Source organism: Hypanus sabinus, chromosome 14 (assembly GCF_030144855.1).
Source record: "Hypanus sabinus isolate sHypSab1 chromosome 14, sHypSab1.hap1, whole genome shotgun sequence".
Classification (NCBI taxonomy): domain Eukaryota; kingdom Metazoa; phylum Chordata; class Chondrichthyes; order Myliobatiformes; family Dasyatidae; genus Hypanus; species Hypanus sabinus.
This window is the reverse complement of record NC_082719.1, coordinates 90739732-90757144: the sequence shown is the minus strand read 5'-3', so window position 1 is coordinate 90757144 and position 17413 is coordinate 90739732. Positions and strand designations below refer to the sequence as shown.

At 41.2% G+C, this 17413-nt stretch overlaps 2 protein-coding genes across 5 annotated transcripts in view; one reads left to right on the top strand and one right to left on the bottom strand.

Annotated features, from left to right (window-relative positions):
* Nucleotides 1–3005, bottom strand: part of tpgs2 (tubulin polyglutamylase complex subunit 2) — a 33192-nt gene extending 30187 nt beyond the window's left edge. The window contains exon 1 of the mRNA XM_059989605.1: nucleotides 2790–3005. Within this exon, the coding sequence (XP_059845588.1) occupies nucleotides 2790–2862 (73 nt within the window). The 5' untranslated portion in view covers nucleotides 2863–3005. The remainder of the gene's footprint in view (nucleotides 1–2789) is intronic.
* Nucleotides 3006–3109: 104 nt separating this feature from the next.
* The window catches only part of kiaa1328 (KIAA1328 ortholog), a 134708-nt gene continuing 120404 nt past the window's right edge, over nucleotides 3110–17413 (top strand). For 2 of the 4 annotated variants that reach the window (XM_059989602.1, XM_059989601.1), the window contains exons 1-4: nucleotides 3116–3219; nucleotides 4435–4470; nucleotides 11442–11590; nucleotides 12523–12620. In XM_059989602.1, coding sequence (XP_059845585.1) covers nucleotides 3171–3219; nucleotides 4435–4470; nucleotides 11442–11590; nucleotides 12523–12620 — 332 coding nt within the window. In that variant the 5' untranslated portion in view covers nucleotides 3116–3170. Of the gene's footprint in view, nucleotides 3220–4422; nucleotides 4471–11441; nucleotides 11591–12522; nucleotides 12621–17413 lie in introns of all 4 variants that reach the window. The other 2 variants (XM_059989603.1, XM_059989604.1) reach the window with 2 other exon arrangements.

The following is a 17413-nucleotide window of genomic DNA, read 5'->3' as shown; positions in this document are numbered from 1 at the left end:
TTGCTCTTAACATTCTTGTAGAATGCCTTGGGGTTTTCTTTGATCCTGCTCGCCAAGGCTTTCTCATGGCCCCTTCCGGCTCTCCTAATTTCATTCTTAAGCTCCTTCCTGCTAGCCTTATAATCTTCTAGATCTCTATCATTACCTAGCTTTTTGAACCTTTCGGAAGCTTTTCTTTTCTTCTTGAAAGGATTTTCAACAGACTTTGTACACAATGGTTCCTGAACGCTACCATCCTTTCCCTGTCTCATTGGAACATACCTATGCAGAACGCCACACAAATATCCCCTGAACATTTGCCACAGTTCTGCTGTACATTTCCCTGAGAACATCTGTTTCCAATTTATGCTTCCAAGTTCCTGCCTGATAGTTTCATATTTCCCCTTACTCAAATTAAACATTCCTAACTTGTTTGTTCCTATCTCTTTTCAATGCTATGGTAAAGGAGATAGAATTATGATCACTATTTCCAAAATGCTCTCTCACTGAGAGACCTGACACCTGACCAGGTTTGTTTCCCAAAACCAGATCAAGTACAGCCTCTCCTCTTGTAGGCTTATCTACATACTGTGTCAGGAAACCTTCATGAACACACCTAACAAATTCCACCCCATCTAAACCCCTTGATCTAGGGAGATGTCCATCAATATTTGGGAAATTAAGATCTCCCACCACGACAAACCTGTTATTATTACACCTTTCCAGAATCTATCTCCCTATCTGCTCCTCGATGTCCCTGTTACTATTGGGTGGTACCTGGTAAAATACCTGGTAGAGTTATTGACTCCTTCCTGTTCCTAACTTCCACTCACAGAGACTCAGTACCTCCATGACTTCCTCCTTTTCTGCAGCTGTGACACTATCTCTAATCAACAGTGCCACGCCCTCACCTTTTTTGCCTCCCTCCCTGTCCTTTCTGAAACATCTAAAGCCTGGGACTTGAAGGAACTATTCCTGCTCCTGAGCCATTCAAGTCTCTGTAATGGTAACAACATCATAGCTCCAAGTACTGATCCACGTTCTAAGCTCATCTGCTTTGTTCATGATTCTTCTTGCATTAAAATAGACAAATCTCAAGCCATTGGTCTGAACGTATCCCTTCTCTATCACCTGCCTGTCCTCCCTCTCACACTGTCTCCAAGCTTTCTCTATTTGTGAGCCAACAGCCCCTACCTCCATCTCTTCAGTTTGGTTCCCACCCCCCAGCATTTCTAGTTTAAACTCTCCCCAATAGCCTTAGTAAACCTCCCTGCCCAGATATTGGTCCTTTCTTGGATTCAAGTGCAACCCGTCCTTTTTGTACAGGTCATAGCTGGCCCAAAAGAGGTCCCAATGATACAGAAACCTGAATCTCTGCCCCTTACTCCAAACCCTCAGGCATGCATTTATCCTCCACCTCACTCTATTCCTATACTCACTGTCTCGTAGCACAGGCAAAAATCCTGAGATTACTACCTTTGAGGTCCTGCTTCTCAACTTTCTTCCTAACTCACTGCAGTCTGTTTTCAGGACGTCCTCCCTTTTCCTTTCTATGTCGTTGGTACCAAAACGTACTACAACCTCTGGCTGATCACCTTCCCACTTCAGGGCAAATGGATGCAATCAGAAACATCCCAGACCCTGGCACCTGTGTGGCAAAGAACCATCCATGTTTCTTTCCTGTGTCCACAGAATTGCCTGTCTGACCCCCTAACAATGGTCCCCTTCACTGCTGCCTTCTTCCTTTCCCTATCCTTCTGAGCTACAGGGCCAGACTGTGTGCCAGAGGTGCAGTCACTGTTGCTTCCCCTCAACAGTACTCAAACAGGAGTACTTATTGTTAAAGGGGAAGGGTGTGACTATTTGCCTATAGCTCCGCTCTGTCACCTCATTTTCCCTGACCAGAGTAAGGTCATTGAGCTGCAGCTCCAGTTCCCTAATGCAGTCCCTAAGGAGCTGCAGCTCAACACCACTGGTGCAGATGTAGCCTTCTGGGAGGCTGGGAGTCTCCAGGACTTCCCACATTTGAAACCCAGTGCAGAACACCGGCCTCACAGATATACTTCCTGTCTCTATTTCTCACAGGTAACCTATCTCACCTTGATCCGTTGAGCCAAAGCACTCCTAATCTGTGCCTGCTCTATAAAGCTGTCTTCTTTTTAAACTCGCTGAATGACCTGATGAAAGGTCTTTGCCTGAAATGTTGACTGATTATTCATTTTGGTAGATGCTGCCTGACCTGTTGAGTTCCTCTAGCACTTTGTATGTTGCTCTGGATTTCCAGCATTTGCAAATTCTCCTTATTACCCCACTGATCAATGATTATTTCATTGATTCTATTGTGTTTCTTTATACCAACTGTAAATGTTCACAAGAAAATAAATATCAAGGTAGTATATGGTGACATACATATACTTTGAAAATATATTTACATTGAACTTTGAACTTTCCACCGATGCAGCTTGCCTTCTTGCAGAAAAATGTCACAATATATGAGAATGGAGGAATAGAACGCATTATGCTGATGTAACCTGAAGACAATTTACAGAAATCCACAATACCTTTTAAGAGAAGAGGATTACTAAGGTAGGACATATTGCTTATACTTCATCTTTTCAGCATCCACATTAAAAAAATCTTCACATCAATTTATCGCCTTAATAAAGAGCAATAAAGAAACTACAGGTGCTGAGGAGTGCCTCCCTAGGTTTTCTTTTCCCCAGTCTTCCTTAACATTTATCATTGGAGCCCAGTTTCTTCCCGCCGCACCGGTTCACCTGCTATTTTCCATGGTAACCATAATCACTCACCCAGTATCCTGGTTACACCCAATGTCAACCGGTCCACCAAGTCCTTCATATCCATCATTTTATCGTCTTCCATTCTGTTCCAGGGTACCTTCTCAAAACACTACCTCTCCGTGAGCACACATAAACGTGATCAAAACAAAAAGATTATCACGTAAACTTCCACACAAACCGCAACCTTTCCAACGCCCTTATCGAAAGCCACTCCACCCGGGCACAGTTAATACACGCGTCAATCCCACAGCACTATGGGAACTGTAGTCTCTCCGCGCCCGGTTTACAATGCGCGCGGACGGCAGAGCTTGTTGCGCCGTGACGTTCCCCGGCGGAAAGGGTGTGCTGACTGTGACGGGCAGTGCAGGTTGGGAGTGGCGGTTGTTTAAGATGGCGAAACCTGGGAATCTGGTGAGTGAAGCTTTTTGGAGTAAAGATGGTATCCTTTTGCTGGGGTAGAGTATTACTCAGTTACTCCACTCTCCGCAATAAAAGACTTAAGTATGGAGTTTGAAAGTCAACTGACAGTCCATAATGTCTCTAACTTGTTAATTGGTACTTGGAATTTTAGTAACTTTCTAACTCTTCTCTCTGCAGGGTACCTTAATGTTGTAGGTAAATATACTTCGACTTTTAGGGTTATCATACTTTGTGCGTGTTTTGAACGCAGTGTCATTATTGTCTTCTTAATATAAAACAATTCGGAAAAACGGGATCTCAGCGATTTTGTTCAAAAGGAACTGCTGATGCTAAAATTCCATCTGTGGGCTAGCTGGCGTTTTCTATACCCAGTCAATTGTTTTGCCTATATTTAAGAAAAGGCAATTTGTAAATTATATTTTGATATCAGTTATGCGAAGTTTAGATGTGGCTCGATGCTGAAGAGTTTATCGTGCAACGTAGTCCAAGGTAGTCCTTCGAGTCTACTTTGGGAAATTTATTGCTTATTATACCAAAGCACTGTTTTCATGTTCTGATTTTTCCCCCATTGCTTATTACTGTCACCATTTGTCCTCACTAAATATAGTTTTGATCGGGCAGTTATGGCAGGCTTTGATCCAGCAACTGGTGATTTTTTTCTCTCTTTTTCACCAGTCCAGAATGGTATCTAACTTGTAGGGAAACTTGAAAATAGTGATATTCCCATGCGCCCGTTGTCCTTGAGTGGTAGAGTTTGTATGTTTATGGTAGTTCAGATTTTCCCGTTGCCCAGCACTGGTTTGCTCCTCCTTGAGGGCTTTTAAATGGCTTGTTTGAAACCACGAGTTCTTGAATATACTATCATGACACGACTTACACAGTGTGGATTTAATATTAAAAAAAAGCACTTCAGACGATACTGCTCAAGATGATTAAGCTGCAATACCAAGAGAAAATGTGGCTAATGATCTTTAAAGTTTTTCTGGTGTGCTTTCTGTGCTCGTCAAGTCCTATAATAAAAGATTTCAATCTCACTGAGAATAGCTGGCCAGAAAATGGACTTTGCTCTCTGCCTTCAATATGGGCTGTTTCTGGGTATAAAAATGTGTCTGAAAACTCATTGATATTGTTTTGTAATAATTGAATTATGAATGATATGTTGGAGTCTTTGACTGTATCAAAAGCCTATGCTGTGCCTAGCACTCCTTGTTTTCTTTGACAGAATTGTGTCCAGCTTCGGATGAAGAACAATCTGTAGTGGTTGTACCAGGTATGCCTTGGGAAATATTTTATAGTTTAAATATGTTCTATAAATTGATATTTAATCATTCTCCAACATGTCTGATCCATATTGCATCCCAAAAGTCTACAAACTTTGTGTGAAAATAAGCTCAATAATATTAAATATTTGTTTATTCAGCCTTAGTAAAATGAAATGGTTAATACATGAGAATAATCTATTGCATTTTACTTTTGGGTTGTGATATCTTTACGCTTTGCAAGTAGCATCTATTGTAAAGCTTATTGATATTAGTATCCAGTGACTTCTGTTTAGCCTAATTTCTGTCTTTCATAACTTAAACATGTTTTATTTTGCTTAAGAGGATCTCTTCTACTTCAGTTGTGGATGCTTTCTGACATTTATTTACAGAATGTGTTGTTATTCATAATGCATTTTAGCTGTTCCAAAGAACAATAAAAACTTTTAGGTTTTCAGTTCAGCTTACCTCGGTGGTTCTTGCTGATGACTTCAATCATGCCTACTTAAAAACAGTCCTGCCAAACTTCTACCAGCATGTCAACTCGTCAATCAGAGGAGAGAATATATTAGACCTGATTTATACTATTGTTCACTAGCCTTCAATGCTGACCTCTGCACCCTTCTTGGATAATCAGACCATACATCTATTTTGCTAATCCCTGCGAACAGTCCACTGGTTAAACGAGTCAAACCAGTATATTAGCTGTACAGGGCCCTGGTGAGACCCCAGCTGGAGTATTGTGTGCAGTTTTGGTCTCCAAATTTGAGGAAGGACATTCTTGCTATTGAGGGAGTGCAGTGTAGGTTCACAAGGTTAATTCCTGGAATGGCGGGACTGTCATATGTTGAAAGATTGGAGTGACTGGGCTTGTATACACTGGAATTTAGAAGGATGAGAGGGGATCTGATTGAAACATATAAGATTATTAAGGGATTGGACATGCTGGAGGCAGGAAGCATGTTACCGCTGATGGGTGAGTCCAGAACTAGAGGCCACAGTTTAAGAATAAGGGATAGGCCATTTAGAATAGCGATGCGGAAAAACTTTTTCACCCAGAGAGTTGTGGATCTATGGAATGCTCTGCCCAGAAGGCAGTGGAGGCCAAGTCTCTGGATGCATTCAAGAGAGAGTTAGATAGAGCTCTTATAGATAGCGGGGTCAGGGGATATGGGGAGAGGGCAGGAATGGGGTGCTGATTGTGTATGATCAGCCATGATCACAGTGAATGGCGGTGCTGGCTAGAAGGGCCAAGTGGCCTACTCCTGCACCTATTGTCTATTGTCTATACAGGATGATCAGGATTTGGCCATGAGGTTCCACCTCTGCACTGTAGGACTATTTTGAAAGCATGGACCGGAGCATGTTCAAGGAGGCAGCTACCTACGATCATCACATCAGCATTGATGAATATGCAGAATCAGTGACTGGCTACAAAGAGAAATGTTTTGAGGACATTACCATGATTAAACGCTGCACTGCCAGGGCAAAGCAGAAACCATAGAGGGATTCATGCACTGCTTTGGGGGTCAGGATGTTGCCTTTGGAATGGGCTTTAAGATGACTGTAAGGACACATTCTGTGTCATCAGAAAGGCAGACGAGTGCACTCACAGAAATTTCACAGCCTCTTTTGTGACACCAGGGGCATGTGGTGCTTGTGGCAAGGTATACAAACCATATCAGAATACAAGTCCACCCTGCACATCAGCAACAGTGATGCATCCTTTCCTGTTAGGCTGAATGCCTACTGTGGATGATGTGACACAATGAACGATGGAAAGCCCTCTCTCCCCCTGAGGAACAGGCACCCTGTCTGGCCACAACTGGAGTGAAGAGGATACTATTCAGGGTAAACCCATGCAAAGTGGTGGGGCCGGACAATATACCTGGTTGGGTGCTGAGGGATTGTGTGCTCCAGCAAACAAGTGGTCTTAATGGACATCTTTAACTTTTGTTTGCAACTGTCAACTATCCCTACAGGCAACCACCATCATTCCAGTGCCCAAGAAAACAATGGTAAGTAGCCTAAATGATCACAGCCCTAAAGCACTGACATCAAATAATGAAGTGCTTTGAGCGGCTGGTAATGGATCCGTATAAAATCCCACTGCCTAGCTACATTATGTCTGCTGTTCAAACTGGTCTACCGATGATGCCTTACCTCAGCCCCCCACTCCTTCCTGTCCCACTTAGAAAACGATGCCTTTTGTGCCAGGTTTTTGTTCATCAGCTTGGTTTTTAACACAATCGTCCCTTAGAAGCTGGTGGGTAAGCTGTCCTCGCTGGGACTCAACTTCTCTAACTGGTTCTTGGATTTCTTGACAGCATGACTTGAGTCACTCTGAGTTAGCAGCAATATCTCAAAATTTGCTAGTGCTATGTGGGGTGGGGGGGGGGGGGGGTTGGGGGACAGGTTAAACTAGAGGTGCAGGGGGACAGGAACCCGAGTGCAGGAACAGTTAGTGGAGATGTTATGGAGACATGTTGTTAATTCCTTAGACTAAGTCAGGAATCAAAAGACTGAGCTTAGTGCAACTAACTTTCTGAGCTGCATTTATTTTAATACGAGAAGTTTTGTAGGAAAGGCAGATGAGCTCAGAGAATGGATCATCACCTGGAATTATGTTACTGTAGCCATTAGCATAACTTTGTTGTAGGAGGAGCAGGACTGGTGCTCAGTATTCTGGGTTTCCATTGATTTAGACATGGCAGTGTGGAGGGATTAAAGGAGGAGGGATAGCATTACTAGTCAGGGAAAATGGTATGAATGTAGAAGACTGAGAGAAGATTTGCTACAGGTATACAAAATTGAGGTGTACAGATGGGGTAAATGCAGGCTTTTCCATTGAGGTTGTGTGTGACTACAACTAGAAGTCATTAGTTAAGAATGAAAGGTGAAATGTTTAAGGGGAACATGAGGGGAAGCTTCTTCATTCAGAAGGTCATGAGAGTGTGGAACAAGCTGCCAGCGCAAGTGGTGCATGTGAGCTTGATTTCAACTTGTAAGAGAAGTTTTGATAGATACATGGATGGCAGGGGTATTGAGGGCTACGGAGGCTGTTTAAACGGTTCAGCATGGACTAGAAGGGCTGAAGGGTCTGCTTCTGTCCTGTATATTTCTATGACTCCATCACACTGAACAGTGGTATGCACCACCACCCCACCCCCTGGTCTGCGTGCTCAGCCCGCTGCTGACTAACGTCTGCACTGCCAGATCCAGTTCAAACTGCATCATTAAGTTCGCTGATGACACAACAGTGGTTGCCTCATCAGCGACAATGATGATTTGGTATACAGAGCAGAGGTAGAGAGGTTTGTCAAATGGTGTGAGGAGAATCTGAGTTTCAATGTGGACAAGACAAAAGAAATACTTGTGGACTTCAGGAGGTTGACCACTCCTTTGCCATGGAAAGAGTGAAGAACTCAAAGTTCCTTGGTGTGCACATAATGGATAATCTAACCTAGACCTACAACACCTCTTCATTAGTCAAAGGGGCACAGCAATGTCTATACTTTCTGACGAGTTTGAGGCATCCAAAGTTCCCCACTCCTATTCTAAACATTTTTTTTTACAGGAGCACTATTGTACCTGTCTGGTACAGATGCTGCAAGGCCATGGACTGCAAGACACTACTACAGAGGGGGTGGGGGGGGGTCACAGGGTCTTCCTCCCCAACCCCGTTTATGATATTTAGCAGGGTTGTATACAAAAGGCCCAATGCATTGTTGAGGATCTCTACCACCCAACCCCCATTCTCTTTGACCAGCTACCATCAAGAAGGGAGTATAGTAACATCAGGACTACCACTGCTAGACTTGGGAACAGCTACTTCCCTCAGGCCGTGAGAATACCCTGCCACCACTCATCACTGTCTCATCACTAGGACAATGAGCTGTTTGCCTATGCTTTACACTTGCCTTTTGAATTATATTTTGCTGAATGATTTGTGGCAACAGTTTGTTCTATATGCTGTGTGTGCACCGTGGTCTAGAGGAACATTGTTTGGTTGTCTATATTTGTATTCAGATGACAATAAGCTTAAGCTCTTGGGGAACTGACACCTCTCCTCTTTTGTGATGTATTGCAATGCTTCTGAGACCAGGGTGACTTAGTGCATGATTTGCAGGACTGTATGTAAGTAATGTAGTTAACAAAGCTAACAAAATATTCCTCAGTTGTTAGGGGCATTCAGTTGAAAAAGAAAATGGCAAGTAGTGTAGATTTGGAGTGGGTTATATATGGCACTGATGAGATCAAATCTGAACATTGTGTATTGAATTGGTTTCCTTATTAATGAAGGATGTCAATGTATTGCCAGTAGGTCAGATTTTTTTTCAACTAAAACGTACAATGAATAGTTTGAGGAGAAATTCAGATATGCCAACTCTGTATCCACTGGAGGTCAGAAAAATGGGTAAAGATTTGAAATATCTGATTTTGGAGACTTACGACATGGTGAATGTGGGAAGATGTTTCTTATAAGAGAAACCGGAACCAGGGAAACTAGGGACAAGAGTCTTTGGTACTCTCTTCCTCAAGATGGTGGAAATAGAGCCTTTGAATATTTTTAATTCAGAAATAAATTTTTGATTAGCAAGGTGCAGAAGGTTATTGCATACAAACTGCTGGTGCAGAGTTGGGGGTTAAAGTTGAACACTAGGCAATAATGCCTCATCTACAATTATTCTCAATGTTTGTGCCCTGCAAGGCTCGGTCCTTAGCTCTTTACTCCTTGTACACTCCTGACAGTGCAGTTGCATTCTGCTCTAACACCATCTACCTGTTTGCAAGTGGTGCCACCATGTAGTGGCTGGATCACAGTGACTGGCTTCAATCAATTTTTATGATCCTGTCTACCTGTGATGCCAGTTTCAAGGAATTATGGATCTGTATTCCCAGATCCTTCTGATTCTTAGCTTTCTGAGGAAGTCAAGGTGCTGGTGTGTTGGACCAGGACATGCTATTGGTGATGTTTACACCTTGGACTTTGAAGCCAACAGCCATTTTCTCCTTGGTACCATTGGTGCACGTAGAAGTGTGTCCATAACTATCTGTTTTGTTTTCTCAACATTGAAGGAAAGGTTGTTGTCTTGATTCTGTGCCACTGGACTCTGCTTCATCAACATATCAACTCCTGCTTGAGGACTGACTCTGACCCGCTGCAGTTTGCCTACTTGTTGCAACAGATTAACAGCAGATGCAACTGGATACTTGATTTTCTACACTTTCAGACCTCGGTCAGTTTGGATTGACAACAACCTGTCCATAATCACCATCAGTACAGATGCACTACAAGGCTGTGTGCTTAGCTCACTGCTCTATTTGTTCCAATGCCGCATTTAAGTTTGCTAAAGACACCACTGTCATTAGCTGAATCAAAGGTGGTGATGAATCAGCATGTAGGAGGGAGATTGGAAATCTAGCTAGGTGGTGCCACAATAATTAACCTCATACTCAATATCAGCAAGACCAAGGAGTTGATCATTGATTACAGGAGGAGGAAGCCAGGGGTCTATGAGCTAGTCCTCATCTAGGGAGCAGAGGTGGAGAGGATCAGCAACTTCAACTTCCTTGTGTCACCGTTTCAGAGAAACTCCTGGGTCTAGCACACAAGTGCCCTTACAAAGAAAGTATGGAAGTGCCTGCACTGTTTTTAGAAGTTTGTGAAGATTTGGCATGTCATCTAACCTTTGATAAACTTCTATAGATATATGATGGAGAGTATATTGAGTGGTTGCCTCACAGCATGGTTTGGAAGCACCAAGGCTCTTGAACGGAAAAGGCTATGAAAAATAGTGCATACAGCCCAGTTCATCGTGGGTGAAACCCTCCCCACCATCGAGAACATTTATATGGAGTGCTATCACAGGAAAGCAGCATCCATCCTTAAGGACCTCCACCATTCAGGCCATGCTGTCTTCTTGTTGGTGCCACCTGGGAGATACAAGAGCCTCAGGGCCCATGTCATCGGGTTCAGGAACGGTTGTTACCCCCCAACCATCAGACTCTTGAACCAAAAGAGATAATTTCACTTGCCTTCTCTCACCAGAACACTGAGCTGTTCCAATATCCTATGGACTCACTTTCAAGGACCCATCATCTTGTGTTGTCAATATTTATTGCTTATTTACTTATTATTATTTTGTTTTTTTAGTTGGCTTTTACACATTGTTGTGCGTCTTTTATTGTTTTTACTGTGAATGCCTGCAAGAAAATGAGTATTAACATTACATATAGTGACATAAATGTACTTTGATAATTTACTTTGAACTTTGAAATTTGAAGTGAAGTGCTGCTAGAGTTGGTTGCTGTCAGAGTTCATTTATTTGCATAATATTCTGGAGGGGAGTAAACAGTTGGCTTTTCAGGCAGAGACCTTTAATTAGGACTGGAAAGGAAAGGGGCAGAGTAAGAAGGTGGGGGAGGGAAAGGAGTACAATCTTGTGGGTGATAAGTGAAACCATGTGAGAATAAAGGATGGTGGGGTGATGAAGTTGGGAATGATGGAGGTGAAGAGGCAAGGGGTTGACAAAGAAGGAATTTGGTCATTGATGACATTGGGCTATGGAAGAAAGGGAAGGCAGAGGGGCACCAGATGTAGGTGGTTGGCAGTTGAGAAGAAGAAAAGGGGTGAGATGGGATCCAGAATGGGGAATGGAAAAAGAGAGGAGGAAGTAGGAGAAATTACCAGAAGTTAGAGAAAACTATGTTCATGCCATCAGGTGGGAGTGTACCCAGATGGAATATAAGGTGTTGCTCCTCCAATTTCGGTGTGGTTTTATCATGGCAGGCCATTATAAGACATGTTTGAATTCAAATGAGTGGCCATAGGATATCCTGCCTTTTGCAGTGGACAGAGTCAAGGTGCTCAGAATGATATTGCTGGTGTTTCCTGCATCTTATTTTAAAAGGTAATTTATTTATTTACTTGCTGATTATCTGTAGGACCTCTTTACAAAATGTTTATTGCATTTATTAGGATTGTTGATGGAAGGAAATGTCAGATCTGAAACAAAGGTGAAATGCTGCAAAATTCAAGAAGTTAGAGCAAAACCCACACAAAATACTGATTTCATTTTTGTGAATCCTATGAAGACTAGACCTGTAAAGCTATCCATGTCAAATGAGGTAAACTTCTGTAATTTTGTTGCATTCTGTAAACAATTGAAGATTATATCTTTGTATAATATTTTGTGCTGTAAAGTATGCTCTAAGTAAGGAAATTGGAGTCATGTAACTGACCGTGGAGTAATGTAATGTAATGACCATGTAATCATGGAGTCTTTAATTTGATTTGCCTAGTCTTATGTGTAGATTAATTCTACAGTGCAGAAAATAAGTTACTGAAATGTATGTAAGAATGCATTATGGATCAGTATAACAAAGAACCGAAAGAAGGACTGGTTATGTTAGATTTAAGATTATTTAATGTCATTTGCTGTACACAAGTGTAAAGAATAAAATAGTCATTGTGCATCCAATGAAGCACAACCCCCCTCTGCCCAAAAAAGATAAAGAACAACAATGAAAAGACCAATAACAGAAATACCTAATAGTTTATATACGTGGGTAAGTCACACCTAGAGTACTGTATAAAGTTCTGGTCTCCTTCCTACTTTTTAATTAAAAGTATATATTTGCCGTAGAGTGAGCAAAAATTGACCAGACTGATTGCTGGAATGGTAGATCTTTCATTTGGGGAGGGGATTATTTTAAATTTAAATTTCATCTTGCACTTGTGCCACTGACTTCTGCAAGTAGAATTATCTTTATTAAATTTATATTTGGTTTTTGAACTTGTTCTCCCCTCCCAGGTTTGTTTCCATTTGTCTCATCAAATTATTTTTGTGGAGAAATAAAGGCATCACAGGAAATTGAGTTCTTGACTATACTGGATTTAATGTGGACCACATGGCAAATTGGATTTTTAGAATAAAAGTTTGGAATTAACATTTGGATATGAGAATCCTATGGGTCTAATATGGAGTTGAAGGGAAAGATGGAGGGGGCATTAGGATGGAAGAAATGTAACACATTTTTTGGTGTTTTGTCCTAACAAGGTTATTAAGGAGAAGCAGGGGTCCAAGACTGCATCTTTGAAGGACCTCTGCCCAGAGGACAAGAGGCGCATTGCTAACCTAATCAAGGAACTTGCAAGGTGAGTTTCACAATTTTCAGTTTATCTTGGTGTCCACGTTATCTCCATGTTCTGATCCATTTCCCCCAGATTCTGTTATTCCACCACCATCACCGTCAGCCAATTCCACGCACCCAACGCTCTCTGCGTTTTTAAAAAAAAAGACAACAATAAACAACATCTTACCCCTGACACCTCTGCTGTACCTACTTCCAAGGATCTTAAAACTATGCTCTCTTGTGTTAGCCATTTCAGCCCTGGGGAAAAGCCTCTCTGTCCACACGATCAATGCCTCTCATTATCTTGTACACCTCTATCAGGTCACCTCTCATCCTCTGTTCCTCCAAGGAGAAAAGGCTGAGTTCACTCAACCTGTTTTCTTAAGGCATGCTCCAATCCAGGCAACATCCTTGTAAATCTCCTCTGCACCCTTTCTATGATTTCTATGTCCTTCCTGTAGTGAGGCAACCACAACTGAGCACAGTACTCCAAGTGGGGTCTGACCGGGGTCCTATATAGCTGCAACATTACCTCTCAGCTCTTAAACTCAATCCTATGATTGATGAAGGCCAATGCCTTCTTAACCACAGAGTCGATATTGACTAAGCTTTTAATATCAAATGTACTATTTAAGGAATTTTTCCTTTGTTAGGTGTTCTCATAGTACTTCTTCTGGATAGCCCATTGTACTTAGAGTTTTAATTGAAATCTAATGGCATTTTTATGCTAAAGAAAATGCCTGATCTGAATAGCTGTTTATTGTAACTGGTTACATAGAAAATCTACAGCACAATACAAGCCTTTCGGCCCACAAAGTTGTGCCGAACATGTCCCTACCCTAGAAATTACTAGGCTTACCCATAGCCCTCTATTTTTCTAAGCTCCATGTACCTATCCAAAAGTCTCTTAAAAGACCCTATTGTATCCGCCTCCACCACCGATGCTGGCAGCCCATTCCACACGGTCACCACTCTTCTGTGTTTTTAAAAATAACAAACAAACTTACCCCTGACATCTCCTCTGTACTTACGCCCCAGCACCTTAAACCTGTGTTTTCTTGTGGCAACCATTTCAGTCCTGGGAAAAAGCCTCTGACTATCCACACGATCACTGCCTCTCATCTTACAAAATTGATTTATCAGACCTTATCCCAGTAAATTGTGTACTAATTTTCTTAAAAGCATATTCATAGAAGAATATAACTAATCTGAAGAGGCTTGGTTTTAAGTTGGTATAAATAGAGCTTATTAGATGCCAACACAAATCAGTAGTATTTGGTATAGGATATAACATGATGTCAGAAGACCAAACCAGTTGATTCTCCAAGATATGTGAACAGTCTGGTGCTATGTAATCTAATTTTTATGGCTTCAGATTGTACAGCAAAACTTCAACCTGAGGACTTTGGTCTTAGCTTGGCAGATTCTCCAGATTACTACAGGCTACTCATTACACCAACATACCTTGCTCTCTTTTTTGTATAAGTTGCACAGTGTTATTACATTTTGCATTGAGTTCAAAGGAGTGGGAAACTGAGCCCTGGTAAGTTTAAAGAGAACACACTTTATTCTGGCTGCATAACTAGCAACCTTCCCAGTAATATGTGGCTGACCGAAGGCCTGTGGGTAATAGACTTCATAAATGAATTCATTAATGAAGTAAATGTCTAACGAATATTGGATTTTTGGAATTTTATGTATTGTGTTTTGTACCACTATGGTTGTGCTCTGTTTTGAAAATTAATTTATTTTGATCTTAAGAATTATTTTAAACAAGTCTTTGCATACACTGCTATGCTATGAGAGGTATGAGAAGAATAGACAACCTGACTGGATAAGGAACTGGGACACAAAAGTCCAGTTCAAGATAAGGGGCTGTTAGCTGTCTAGTTTTGAAGTGTTAAACTAGTATTTGGAAAAGATGAAGCTACTTCAGAGATCGTAAAGCAGATAAATGGCAATAGAGTAGGAGCTCAAAGAATTTATTATTTCAGTAAACTGTTGGCAGTATGGGAAAATGAGTGTAGAAGAGATGCACAGATAAATGATGGTCAACTTTCTTAATTCGTGGTTAAATTTGGAAAGCACAGCTGTGTTGGAAAGATTGATTGCCTACAAATTTTGATGACCCAGGCAATAACTGAGGATCTGAAATTAGGATTACCTAAAGGAGTATAAACTAGAATAGTGATCTGTTATAGTGGTAACTGCAGTGATGGTTTTGTTCTGAATAAATACCATATTTTAAGGGAAATTAAGTTTGTGATACATCCCTAATTCTGTTATAATATCTTAATGTTTCGATCCTAATTCTCTAAAACCATAGCAGCTCCTAAACCTATGCCAAAATCTCTGTCTGGGCATAATTTATCCTAGCTACTCAAATTTAACATCCTTCACACTCTCCAGTTGCTGGGCATGAGTACATTCCTTTTAAGAAATAGACCATTTTGCCTGAACTAGACAAACAGTAGAATGTATAAACACAATTGGAATTGCACTGGGAGACTCAAGATGGCCAAATCAAAGTGTCAATGAGGTTTCTAATTTTAAGAATAACCAACAGAAGAAGTAGTTGCCCTCTTGTCCACAAACTGCAATTCTGACTTTTTGGAAGTTGCCATACAAAATTTCAATGTTATCTACATTTTGGAATTTGCACGTTCTTGCTTTGATCTTTGTGGGCTTCTCCTGATCAATGTCATATGAAATGGTGATTTGTTGAGTTGGGGGGGGGGGGCAGGGTTGCTGGTGTGGTTGGGGATTAGGCCGTTGCTGGCAGCATTTCCTGTGTATTAAAGCAGGAGGGAAAAAAAGCTTCACAGAAATAGAACTTGGAAGTGGGAGCATTTTGTCAAATATACAGTTAACTAAGTCTTTTATTTAAATAAAAATCGTAGAAGTGTTGCCATTTGGAATTACTAATCTTTTATTTGTTGGTATTTCCTTTATTGACTTGAATTTTGTGAAACAAAATAATAATCAAGAGTAAAGGCCAGAAGCAAAAGCTATCGGGGTCACTTAGTAAAGCATGTTTAGTGGAGCAGATTTAGGCCAGTTGGCCCATCTAATCTGCTCTGCCATTTCATCATGGCTGATCCAACTTTTCCTCTCAGCCACTATCTCCTACCTTCTCTCTGTATTCCTTCATGTCCTGACCAATAAGGAATCTATCAAGCTCTGCCTTTTTTTTAATAAAGACTTGGCCTCCACAGCAAGTTGTTGTAAAGAATTCCACAGATTCACTACTTACTGGCTAAAGAAATTCCTCCTTATCTCTGTTCTATAAGGACACTCCTCTATTCTGAGACTGTCCTCTGGTCTTAGATTCGTTCACTAAAGAAGACATCCTCTCCACATCCACTCTATCAAGGCCTTTCATCATTTGATAGGTTTCGGTGAGGTCACCCCTCATTTTTCTGAATTCTAGTGAATACAGGCCCAGAGCCATCAAATGCTCTTCATATGATAGCCATTCAATCCTGGAAACATTTTCATGAACCTCTTTGAACCCTGTCCAGTTTCAGCACTCCCTTTCTAAGATGAGAGGCCCAAAACTGCTCACAATACTCCAAGTGAGGCCTGGCCAGTGTTTTATAAAGTCTCAACATTACATCTTTTCTTTTATATTCTAGTCCTCATGAAATGAATGCTAACATCACATTTGCCTTCCTCACCGCTGACTCTATCTGCAAGTTAACCTTTAGGGAATCTTGCACGAGGATTCCCATGTCCCTTTGCAACACTTTTTTAAATTTGCTCCCCGTTTAGAAAATAGTCTATTCCTTTATTCTGTCCAAAGCGCATGACCATGTACACTATATTACATCTGCCATTTCTTCGCTCATTGCCCTAATCCTTTTAAGTCCTTCTGCAGTCTCCCTGCTTGCTCAACACTACCTGCCCCACCATTGGTCTTCGAATTGTCTGCAAACTTGGCCACAAAGCCCTCAATTCCGTCACCAAAATGATTAAATTTATAATGTGAAAAGAAGAGCTCCCAAAACTGACCCCTGAGGAACACACTAATCACTTGCAGCCAAGCAGAAAATGTCCCCTTTATTCCCACACTTTGTCTCTTGCCTGTCAGCAGTTCTTTTATTCATGCCAATATCTTTCCTGTATCAGGATGGGCTTCATGTGCAGCACCTTGTCAATGGCCTACTGAAAATTAAAGTACACAACATCCATTGGCTCTCCGATATCCATCCTGCTTGTTATTTCCTCAAAGAATTCCAACAAATTTGTCAAATAAGATTTTCCCTTAAGGATCCCATCCTGACTTTGGCCTATTTTATCATGTAACTCCAAGTATTTCAAAACTACTTCCTTAATGGACTTTAAGGAAATTCCTTAATTCCTTAAATTTGTTGAAGACATGATTGGCTAGGGTATCTTTTTGTATGTCACTTGGTCATAACATTGATTTAAAAAAAAAATTGCTTCTGTGAATCATTCTCTTTCCTGTCGCTCATTTCCTCATTTGTCTGTTAAGCTAATTTACTGCTATTCTTCCAGTTTCTACTCTCCCACTTTTACTTCTTGCAGTTTTCTACTTCTGGTATCTTTTATACTGTTTATATTCTTTTACCCTTTCTTTACTATTGCCACTAATGCTCTTCCCTTGGACTACATTGGTGACGTGGAGTGGGGAAACTTGCAGCTTGGGCGACTGCTGGTCTTCCATTTAAAAAAAACCTTGCCCAGACTTATGCCCTGGAAACCTGAAAAGGTGCAAATCCATGGTCTTTCGAGACTAATGGAGGCCTACACTACACTATTGCCACTTCAGGTTATAATGAACAATTCACTAAG